Genomic DNA, 12,487 nt, shown 5'->3' with positions numbered 1-12,487 from the left:
TGACGAGCTCAATTAGACAGACGCCTTCAATATGGCAGACCAATCCGAACTCCTTTCTCTGCATGTCCAGGTTGCTGTATTTTTCTGTGGCTTAACCAACAAGGCTCATAATTTAACAATTTTATTCATATTTACAGATGGCATACAAGTTTGTTATTAAGGCACATGAAAGTTCACATGTTCGAGAAGGCATTTCTGCCAAAATGCATTTTTACGTTCAAACGGCTCTCCTGTGAAGTCGTGACTTGCGACATACGCCTAGTTTCCTGAATTGGGACACATGCTCATTATCATACAAATACAGTACTAGTCAATAGTTTGGACACACCTACTCAAGGGTTTTTCTTTATTTTTACTATGTTCTACATTGTAGAATAATAGTGAAGACATCAAATATATGGAATCATGTAGTAACTAAAAAAGTGTTAAACAAATCAAAATATATTTTATATTTGAGATTTTTCAAAGTAGCCACCCTTTGCCTTGATGACAGCTTTGCACACACTTGGCATTCTCTCAACCAAAATCATGAGGTAGTCACCTGGAATTAATTTCAATGAAAAGGTGTGCATTGTTCAAAGTTAATTTGTGGAATTTTTTTCCTTGTTAATGCATTCGAGCCAATCAGTTGTGTTATGATAAGGTAGGGGTTGGGATACAGAAGATAGCCCTATTTGGTAAAAGACCAAGTCCATATTATGGCAAGAACTGCTCAAATAAGCAAAGAGAAACGACAGTCTATCATACTTTAAGACATGAAGGTCAGTCAATCCAGAAAATTCCAAGAACTTTGAACGTTTCTTCAAGTGCAGTCGCCAAAACCATCAAGCACTATGATGAAACTGGCTCTCATGGGGACCGCCACACTAAAGGAAGACCCAGAGTTACCTCTGCTGCAGAGGATAAGTTCATTAGAGTTACCAGCCTCAGATTGCAGCCCAAATAAATCCTTCACAGAGTTCAAGTAAACTGTGTTCAAGTAAACTGAGTTCAAGTACACGTCTCAACATCAACTGTTCAGAGGAGACTGTGTGAATCAGGCCTTCATGGTCAAATTGCTACAAAGAAACCACTACTAAAGGACACCAATAATAGGAAGAGACTTGCTTGGGCCAAGAAACATGAGCAATATTCATTAGACTGGTGTAAGTCTGTCCTTTGGTCTGAGGAGTCCAAATTCGACATTTTTGCTTCCAACCTCCATGTCTTTGTGAGACGCAGAGTAGGTGAACGGATGATCTCTGCATGTGTGGTTCCCACCGTGAAGCATGGAGGAGTGATGGTGTGGGGGTGCTTTGCTGGTGACACTGTCTGTGATTTATTTAAAATTCAAGGCACACTTAACCAGCATGGCTACCACAGCATTCTGCAGCAATACTCCATCCCATCTGGTTTGTGTTTAGTGGGACTATCATTTGTTTCTCAACAGGATAAGGACCCAAAACACACCTCCAGGCTGTGTAAGGGCTATTTGACCAAGCAGGAAAGTGATGGAGTACTGCATCAGATGACCTGGCCTCAACAATCCCCCGACCTCAACCCAATTGAGATGGTTTGGGATGAGTTGGACCACAGAGTGAAGTAAAAGCATCCAACAAGTGCTCAGCATATGTGACTGACCAGCTCGATTCGGTCTTATGAAGCAACATTTGAAATGTTGTTTTTTACATTGGATAAAAGTATAGACTCAGAGCTAGAAAATGGTATATCATACACTACAGGTGAGGAACAATGGAAAAGTAATTCTGCTTTGAAAGTTGATAAACTTGTAACCTCACTTTTGAGAAAATGGCCTTTGAATGTGTTGGTACACCTACTGGAGAGTTCTTCTTTGTCTAAATCCATTCAGCATCATTCACACTCTTAAGCTTTAGCCCACCCATCTCTTTAAGGGTTGATCCGAGCGTTCTGTCATAACAACAGCAGTCAAGCACCCAAGCTAGCTGGCTAAAGTTGGCTTGCTTGCTAGCTACTTCCAGACACAAATGAGAGATCAGCTCACTCTGACCATTTTACTCGCCCTAGCAGAGCTGGTTGGGCTGTTTTTATGTTATCCAGAGCATTGGTGACTGCAACTGTGCTGTTGGTAACAATTTACACTTTTCTGCCAACGTTTTCTGACACTGGCCATATTCAATGGGTGTTGAGCATTCATAAATGTGTCAGATATTCTGCGCTCTGGCACACTCAGAGGAGAGTGCTCTGAAATCGGAGTAGATAGCCAGAGCGAATTTACCAGCTACGTCTATCAACAGCTGTCGCAGTGACATCATGAACATTCTATTGAAATGGATACTTGCATAATAGAGTCTTTTGTTAAGACATGTAGCTAGCTAAACAATGAACCATAATCCCAACTCATGACGTTACTACCCTGCATGAATCAGAAGGTAGATAACCAACCAGGTTCAATGTTAGCTAGCTAACATTAGGCTACAACTAGCAAAGCAAATGGCTCTGATATACAAATAATATTACTACACAGATCATACACGTAACGTTAGCTAATGAGCCAGTCAGCTAATGTTAGCTAGCTAGCTAACAGTACATTTTAACTTGAAATGAAAACTACTTTCTGACAAAATTAGAAATGTTTAATATCTGAAAATGTATCTTACCCATATACATGGATGTACGCTTCTCGCTCTCTGTCACGGATGCTATGGTTGCCCTTAGTTTGAAGACGTAATCCAGAGACAAGTGTTTTCTCCATCTCCTTAGCTATCATAGTCTAATTCAACTGATTTTAAAACTCGGTCCTCCAGAAACTGGAGTGCAACATTTATGCAGTTTTACTATGCTCAAATAGACAGAAGCGTTCTACATGGCAGACCAATCTGAACTCATCTCTCGGCATGTCCAGCACACTCATCTCAGCCAATCATGTTGCTGTCTTTTTATGTGGATAAACCAGCTAGGCTCATAATTTAACAATTTTATTAATATTTACAGGTGCCATACAAGTTTGTTATTAAGGCGCATGAACGTTCACATGTTCGAGAAGGCAATTCTGTTCAAATTGCTCTCCTGTGAAGTAGTGATGCGCGACATACGCCTAGTTTCCTGAAACGAGTCACATGTGAGAACTGTTGGAAAAGCACTCCTCATGAAGCTGGTTGAGAGAAAGCTGTCATCAAGGCAAAGGGTGGCTACTTTGAAGAATCTCATATAAAATAGATTTTGATTTGTTTAACGTGTTTTTTTTGGTTACTACATGATTCCATATGTGTTAATTCATAGTTTTGATGTCTTCACTATTATTTTACAATGTAGAAAATAGTAAAAATAAAGAAAAACCATTGAATGAGTAGGTGTGGTACTGTACAGGTAAGCACATTTGGGATGAAAGACACATGCACACACAGAGCCATCTTGCTGACTGGACCTTGTAGAGTGTAGTTTCTAGTCATCAGAACCACAGCGTAATCACAGCCATTTGGGATGAAACCAGGGAAACCTCACTATTAGCATACAAAGATCAGCATTACAATAGCCAGTAATTGTAATCATAGTCAGTAATGTTGCTTACCTCTAGAGAACGTAGCATAGAACAAATCTGTATTTCGTTAGACTTAACTATACTGAACAAATATATAAATGCAACATGTAAAGTGTTGGTCCCATGTTTCATGAGCTGAAATAAAAGATCCCAGAAATGTTCCATATGCACAAAAAGCTTATTTCTCTCAAATGTTGTCTACAAATGTATTTACATCCCTGTTAGTGAGCATTTCTCCTTTGCCAAGATAAACCATCCACCTGACAGGTGTGGCATATCAAGAAGCTGATTAAACAGCATGATCATTACACAGGTGCACCTTGTTTTAGGCTACTCTAAAATGTGCAGTTTTGTCACACAACACAATGCCACAGATGTCTCAAGTTTTGAGGGAGTGTGCAATTGGCATGCTGACTGCAGGAATGCCCACCAGAGTTGCTTCCAGATAATTGTATGTTAATTTCTCTACCATAAACCGCCTCCAATGTCATTTTAGAGAATTTGGCAGAATCTCCAACTGGCCTCACAACAGCAGACCATGTGTATGGTGTTGTGTGGGCGAGCAGTTTGCCCCATGGTGGTGGTGGGGTTATGGCATGGGCAGGCAAGGATCTGTACACAATGGAAGCTGAAAATGTCCCAGTTCTTCCATGGCCTGTATACTAACCTGACATGTCACCCATTGAGCATGTTTGGAATGCTCTGGATCGTGTTCCAGTTCCCCTCAATATCCAGCAACTTCGCACACCCAAGAGGAGTGGAACAACATTCCACAGGCCACATTTAACAGCCTGATAAACACTATGCAAACGAGATGTGTCACGCTGCATGAGGCAAATGGTGGTCACCAGATACTGACTGGTTTTCTGATCCAGGCCTCTACCTTTTTTTACGGTATCTGTGACCAACAGATGCATATCTGTATGCCCAGTCATGTGAAATACATAGTTTTAGTGCCTAATTCATTTATTTCAATTGACTGATTTCCTTATATGAACTGTAACTCAGTAAAATCTTTGAAAATGTTGCATGTTGCGTTTATATTTTTGTTAATTATACATGAAAATGACAATTGCCACACATCAATCAAGCTACTCACCAACCAAAACCCCAAAATGACCCTAGCCCACTTAAATCAAGGTCATGACTGTGTTATATACAGGATACTGCACATTATCATATTCATTGTTGAAATTCAAAAGTCTGACGATTAAAACTACTTATTGATGCTTGTATATGGTTAGTTGCACCTAAGTTGGGTAGCCATGCACTCAAGATTCTATTTTCCACATCAGATCCAGCTAACCATGTCTGGTCAGGCTTAATCAGTAACGTACTGTGGTTGTACAGTATATCTATGGAGTTATTGTTCCACTTGACAACACTCTGAGTAATAAGACTTGCTCTAGTGAGCATAAAACCCAGGACACAAAACAGGCTATTCTATTTTCTACAACATGGCTAGAAGCAGTATTTTGTTATGAGCCTTGGCAAAGCGAACCTATTTAATTTTATTTATTTGGTATTTTTCGATTTCTGTTTTGCTTTTATTAAATGTCCGTGGAACACACTCATTATGTTTGTGGATCCTTAGGGGAACCCTGAATCTGGTTTAAACAATGTTGAGCATTTTGTCATTCACTCTGTAATTTGATATAATAATTATTGGCATGGTACAGTGAGGGAAAAAGTATTTGATCCCCTGCTGATTTTGTACGTTTGCCCAGTGACAGAGAAATGATCAGTCTATAATTTTAATGGTAGGTTTATTTGAATAGAACTGAATAACAACAAAAAAAATCTGAAAAACGCCTGTCAAAAATTTTATGAATCGATTTGCATTTTAATGAGGGAAATAAGTATTTGACCCCTCTGCAAAACATGACTTAGTACTTGGTGGCAAAACCCTTGTTGGCAGTCACAGAGGTCAGACATTTCTTGTAGTTGGCCACCAGGTTTGCACGCATCTCAGGAGGGATTTTGTCCCACTCCTCTTTGCAGATCTTCTCCAAGTCATTAAGGTTTCGAGGCTGACGTTTGGCAACTCAAACCTTCAGCTCCCTCCACAGATTTTCTATGGGATTAAGGTCTGGAGACTGGCTAGGCCACTCCAGGACCTTAATGTGCTTCTTCTTGAGCCACTCCTTTGTTGCCTTGGCCGTGTGTTTTGGGTCATTGTCATGCTGGAATACCCATCCACGACCCATTTTCAATGCCCTGGCTGAGGGAAGGAGGTTCTCACCCAAGATTTGACGGTACATGGCCCCGTTCATTGTCCCTTTGATGCGGTGAAGATGTCCTGTCTCCTTAGCAGAAAAACACCCCCAAAGCATAATGTTTCCACCTCCATGTTTGACGGTGGGTATGGTGTTATTGGGGTCATAGGCAGCATTCCTCCTCCTCCAAACACGGCGAGTTGACTTGATGCCAAAGAGCTCCATTTTGGTCTCAACTGACCACAACACTTTCACCCAGTTGTCCTCTGAATCATTCAGATGTTCATTGGCAAACTTCAGACGGGCATGTATATGTGCTTTCTTGAGCAGGGGGACCTTGCGGGTGCTGCAGGATTTCAGTCCTTCACAGCGTAGTGTGTTACCAATTGTTTTCTTGGTGACTATGGTCCCAGCTGCCTTGAGATCATTGACAAGATCCTCCCGTGTAGTTCTGGGCTGATTCCTCACCGTTCTCATGATCATTGCAACTCCATGAGGTGAGATCTTGCATGGAGCCCCAGGCCGAGGGAGATTGACAGTTCTTTTGTGTTTCTTCCATTTGCGTATAATCGCACCAACTGTTGCAACCTTCTCACCAAGCTGCTTGGCGATGGTCTTGTAGCCCTTTCCAGCCTTGTGTAGGTCTACAATCTTGTCTCTGACATCCTTGGAGAGCTCTTTGGTCTTGGCCATGGTGGAGAGTTTGGAATCTGATTGATTGATTGCTTCTGTGGACAGGTGTCTTTTATACAGGTAATAAACTGAGATTAGGAGCACTCACTTTAAGAGTGTGCTCCTAATCTCAGTTTGTTACCTGTATAAAAGACACCTAGGAGCCAGAAATCTTTCTGATTGAGAGGGGGTCAAATACTTATTTCCCTCATTAAAATGCAAATCAATTTCTAACATTTTTGACATGCGTTTTTCTGGATTTATTTGTTGTTATTCTGTCTCTCACTGTTCAAATCAACCTACCATTAAAATTATAGACTGATCATTTCTTTGTCAGTGGGCAAACGTACAAAATCAGCAGGGGATCAAATACTTTTCCCCTCACTGTAAATGAACATTTAAATTGCAACTGCTCAAATCTCATTTTTTTATGAATCACCTTTTATTTCAAAGTATAAAAATTGTTAGAGGGAGAAGTTTGGGGGGGGGGGGGGGGTCCCATTTAAGATTTAGGAGTGATAGGTACAGTATTCTCTGATTCTGAGGGGTTGGGTTAAATGCAGAAGACACATTTCAATTGAAGGCATTCAGTTGTACAACTGACTAAGTATTTCCCTATCCCTTTCCCTCACACAATGAGCTACCTCATTACACGTGTGCAGGACCCTCAGTGCATCTCCCCCAGCCAGGGACAAATATGCACACACATGCTCGCACACACACGCACAAACACACACACCCTTCCTTGCTAACTAAATTACTTCTCTCCTTGTCTTCTCCAGACTATAAGCATGTGGTGGATGCCTCTATTCCTGAGGAGAACTACCGCTGCTGGCCATCCTATCAGCACGATGGATGTCTGCTATCTGTCTTCAGCATCACAGAGGCTATTGGTGTGTGTGAGAGCCACGCCCAGTGCCAAGCATTTGTACTGACCAATCAGACCACCTGGACAGGTAAGAGTTAAATTTACATTTCAGTCATTTAGCAGACACTCTTATCCAGAGCGACTTACATGTAGTGCATTCATCTTAAGATAGCTAGGTGGGACAAGCACATATCACAGGAATAGAAGGTACATTTTTCCTTAACATAGATATCAGTAGTCAGAGCTACAAGGGTTAATTATTTTATATATATATATATATATATATATATATATATTAGATATTTTTTCGGGGGAGGGGGGTCGAGGTGAGGAGGAGGAAGGGGAGGAGGACTTCGGAAGATGGGCAGGGACTCTGCTGTCCTTGCTTCAGGGGGAAGCTGGTTCCACCATTGGAGTTCCAGGACAGAGAAGAGCTTGGACTGGGCTGAGCGGGAGCTGCCCTCCCGTAGGGGTGGGAGGGCCAAGAGACCTGAGGTGGCAGAACAGAGTTTTTTGGTTGGGGTGTAGGGTTTGAGCATAGCCTGAAGGTAGGGAGGGGCAGTTCTTCTTGCTGCTCCGTAGGTAAGCACCATGGTCTTGTAGTGGATGCGAGCTTCGACTGGAAGCCAATGGAGTGTTCGGAGGAGCGGGTTGACATGAGAGAACTTGGGAAGGTTAAAAACCAGGCGGGCTGCAGAGTTCTGGATAAGTTGCAGGGGTTTGATGGCACAAGCGGGGAGCCCAGCCAACAGCAAGTGAATATTTGTTCACGCTACAGTGTTATCATTGTATGGTTGAAGACAATGTGTGGCTTGCATTTGTGTGGCAGCCTGTGTGTGTCTGTGTCTGTGTTTTTGTCCATAAAGTACCCTGTGTGTGTGTGTGTGTGTGTGTGTGTGTGTGTGTGTGTGTGTGTGTGTGTGTGTGTGTGTGTGTGTGTGTGTGTGTTGTGTGCATGTGGGAGGTAAAGTACCCAGCGTTGTCAGACGTCTCTCTGATCAAACAGAGGCAGGGCTTACAGTACCGTCGTCTCTCATCACTATCCTCTCCTTTCTAGTAGGTGGCACACACACACTTCATTAGAGCGTAGTCTGAGGGGAGCACATCAGCATGGCAATCACTGTTTATTGAACCAGGCACGTCTAGACCCACAGCACTTTCATATTCCTTCCCTTCACTCTTTGTCCTCCTCTCCCCCATCATACAGTATCTCTCTCTGTCTCTACCTCCTCTACACACCGCAGTTCTTTCTTTTCAGTCTCTTTCAATTTTTGGGCCATTTCTGGCATTGTACAATTGTCATGGCATTCATGCAATTAACAGGTAATACATTGTAGAAGGTATGCATTTGCTAGGGTACATTCAGCTGTTTTAACACAATGTCGTCCTCTTACGGTCTCTTCTACTTTTCCACTTTTTATTCACATTTATTGACATTCTTTTTCTTCTTCTCTGTCCCCAGGTCACCAGCTTGTATTCTTCAAGACGGGCACTGCCAGTCTGAGCTCTGCCAAGGGACGGGTCACCTACGTCAGAGTGGGCAGCTGAATCAATGGAGGGGGAGGAGACTTAACTGCCAAACCTCGCTCTGATTGGCTAACCTGCTCCTGGGGCATGCCCTCACGGCTTAGTGAGTCACCCCATTGGATGGGTCAGACAGAGGGAGTTGAAGATGGATCCTAGACAACACCCTCCATGGGGCATAGAGAAGCCCAAACCAGCTCACACTGAAGTGCAATAATATCACTTGGAGAACAATTTTACAATATTGCTCTTCATATGTGTTCTCCAAAGGAAAATGCTGGGTTGTGCAAGGCTATAGCTCAGGGTTACACTCCTCGCTAAGAAGGGTGACAGTGAACGCCTGAGATTTCCCTCCTGTGCCCCCTAAACTACACTACATTGTCAAAAGTATGTGGACACCTGCTCATCAAAATCATGGGTATTAATATGGAGTTGGTCCCCCCTTTGCTGCTATAACAGCCTCCACTCTTCTGGGAAGGCTTCCCACTAGATGTTGGAACATTGCTGCGGAGACTTGCTTCCACTCAGCCACAAGAGTATTAGTGAGGTCGGGCACTGATGTTGGGTGATTAGGCCTGGCTCGCAGTTGGCGTTCCAATTCATCCCAAAGGTGTTCGATGGGGTTGAGGTCAGGGCTCTGTGCAGGCCAATCAAGTTTTTCCACACCAATCTCGACAAACCATTTCTGTATGGACCACGCTTTGTGCACAGGGGCATTGTCATGCTGAAACAGGAAAGGCCCTTCTCCAAACTTTTACCACAAAGTTGGAAGCACAGAATCGTCTAGAATGTCATTGTATGCTGTAGCATTACGATTTCCAATCACTGGAACTAAAGTACACTACACGACTTTCAAAATCCTAACATCGCTAAACCTCTCACATTAAACAACCATCTTTCCTGTCGTTTTTTTTGTTGTCTTGCCCACGTAGTGGTGAGCACACAAAATGATGCGGCACAGATGTGGGTCAGACACTGCAAGATTCTTCACTTGGTCTTGAGGATTATCGATACCACATTGTCTCGCGAAAACAATGATGTGATGATGTGATTAGATTTAATGTAGCTATAACGAGCTGTGGCTCAAAGCAGCATCAAATCTTTTCATGCTTGCCATACAGAGTTGAAATATCTAATTTAATAACATTGCTTTTGAACTTCAGAGCTGTGACGATTTGAGACGTTGATTAAAGGCAAGTGCAAACGCATACTAGTAGTATTCATCGCACCTTCTCGAGAGTCTACACATTCTGGGTGATGCGAAACAACGTCATCATCTCATTGGCTTCTTCTGTGGCGAGCTCTCGTTGGTTATTGCTCATCACCGTTCTCAAAACATTTCATTGCACATCTCACACAACAAGAGCATTTCAGATTTTGTGCCGATAAAAATCAAACATGTCTGAAAATATGGGGACGTCTGGGACTGCTCAAAGACGAGATCAGTAGCCCTCAAATTGCATCTCTGACCCATTCACATTAAACGAGCGTCGGTGACTGCCGCTCGCCCTTTTGTAGGGATGAGGATTTTGTCTCTGTTCTCAACAACTTGTCTGGGACAGCTAAATCTGTGTACATCCGGCTTATAGGGCCAAGCCTGAACCATGAAAAACAACCCCAGATCATTATTCCTCATCCACCAAACTTTACAGTTGGCATTATGCATTCGGGCAGGTAGTGTTCTCCTGGCATCCACCAAACTCAGATTCGTCCATCGGACTGCCAGATGGTGTAGCGTGATTCATCACTCCAGAATGTGTTTCCACTGCTCCAGAGTCCAATGGCGGCAAGCTTTACACCACTCCAGCCGACGCTTGGCATTGGGCATGGTGATCTTAGGCATGCGTGCTGCTGCTCGTCCATGGAAACCCATTTCATGAAAGTCCCAATGAGCAGTTATTGTGCTGATGTTGCTTCCAGAGGCAGTTTGGAACTTGGTAGTGAGTGTTGCAACCGAGGACACAATTTTTATGCGCTATGCGTACGCTGTTCAGCACTCGGCGTTCCCGCTCTGTGAGCTTGTGTGGCCTACCACTTCCCGGCTGAGCTGTTGGTGCTCCTAGACGTTTCTACTTCACAATAACAGCACTTACAGTTGACTAGGGCAGCTCTATCAGGACAGAAATTTGATACTGACTTGATGGAAAGATGGCATCCTATGACGGTGCCACGTTGAAAGTCCCTGAACTCTTCAGTACGGGCCATTCTACTGTGAATGTTTGTCTATGGAGATTGCATGGCTGTGTGCTCGATTTTATACACCTGTCGGCAATGGGTGTGGCTGAAATAGCCGAATACACTAATTTGAAGGCTGTCCACATACTTTTGTACCTTCCCATGGAGTCTGGTCAAAAGGATCTCCCTATAGTACTGTATCATGTTTTATCATTGTCTGTGAAGGTTTCAAGCCAGCCTCTATACAAACCAATGCTCAGGCTTTTTTCCAGATGGAAACAAAGGTATTGGCAAAGGACTGATGTTTCAGCCTCAGCCCTTATTTTTAGATTCTCTCATGCTGAGTGTTACTCAGACTTTCTCCCTCCTCCCTTATCCCCTCACCTGTCTCTCTCTGTTTCCATTCCCTCTCTCAGTCTTGTATTAGACCCACAGCACTTTCTCTTTTCAAACAGGGTTTCTCTATGCTTTCAATAAGCATCTCAGAAAGTGTGATTGATTCCAAATCTTAGTGAATGAAGAATCTGCGCTTATAACACAGATGATTGTTACATCTGAGTTATCAGATAAAATATTATTTTTCAATCCAATGTTGATGGAAATTAAGAAATTGTTTTCATATCGACAAATCAAGGACTAATTTGGAATATTGTGTCATTGTTGATTTTGCATGTTGACCAAATGTAATTTAGTGTAGAGACCTCCTTGAGAGGGTAAATTTTTATGGTGTATTTTATGGTGTATTTATTGAGAGTGTGTGCCACTCCTGGGTCGTATTCATTAGATACCAAACGGAAGAAAATTGACTAAAACAGGGAGGACCTACCCAAACTTGTCCAATAAAAACTAATTTTCAATTTACATTGCAGAAACTTTGCTACAGTAATGTATATGACCCTGGGTTTAGAGCGAACAAAGCAGGACGTAATCTCGCTCTATTCTAATTTCCTAAGGAAATGTGATATTAACCTTCAACAGACAGTATCAAAGAGACATTGCTTTCAGTGAAAGCACTCCTTGTGAAAAGAATGAATCAAAAGTGAATTCTACAAAAGAATTAATACTTTGTGTCCATTGTTCGTTGTTACTTTTTGATGATAACGATGAGATGGCTATTTTTATATGAAAAAATAAAAACCTTGTGGCAAGTGAGACATCTGTGTGTGTGTTTATTTGAGTTACAGTAAAACATTTTTATTTTGGTTGCCATGATGCTGCAAATACAGCATAGACTCCTGTAAATATTGTACATATTTGGTTGATTTTAGTTTATTTGTTTTGTTATTTGAAATCTGGTTTTTCTTATTGCTAATTCAACATTTTAATCCAAAATGTCTACTTGTCTTGCTCATGGGAGTACCAGAAATGATTGAAGGTTGATTTGTTTGGTTTGCTTAGCTAGTTAGTTAGCTTGTTAGCTAGCCAGCTGCCTGTTTGCATTCAAAAGACACATTCTTGACACAGCTTCTTGTTTCACCATCCAAAGTGTGAGGACTGCAGTGTGGAGATGGAAGAGGGCTGGCTCCCTTATAG

At 42.3% G+C, this 12,487-nt stretch overlaps 1 protein-coding gene across 1 annotated transcript in view; it reads left to right on the top strand.

The window, feature by feature from the left end:
• LOC106605748 (extracellular tyrosine-protein kinase PKDCC) overlaps positions 1 to 12,106 on the top strand; it is a 41,472-nt gene extending 29,366 nt beyond the window's left edge. The window contains exons 6-7 of the mRNA XM_014201656.3: positions 7,170 to 7,343; positions 8,718 to 12,106. Of these exons, the coding sequence (XP_014057131.1) occupies positions 7,170 to 7,343; positions 8,718 to 8,803 (260 nt within the window). The 3' untranslated portion in view covers positions 8,804 to 12,106. The remainder of the gene's footprint in view (positions 1 to 7,169; positions 7,344 to 8,717) is intronic.
• Positions 12,107 to 12,487: the final 381 nt, after the last annotated feature.

The sequence above is a fragment of the Salmo salar genome, chromosome 01 (assembly GCF_965601325.2).
Source record: "Salmo salar chromosome 01, fSalSal1, whole genome shotgun sequence".
Lineage (NCBI taxonomy): Eukaryota > Metazoa > Chordata > Actinopteri > Salmoniformes > Salmonidae > Salmo > Salmo salar.
This window is presented reverse-complemented; position numbering and strand designations above follow the sequence as displayed.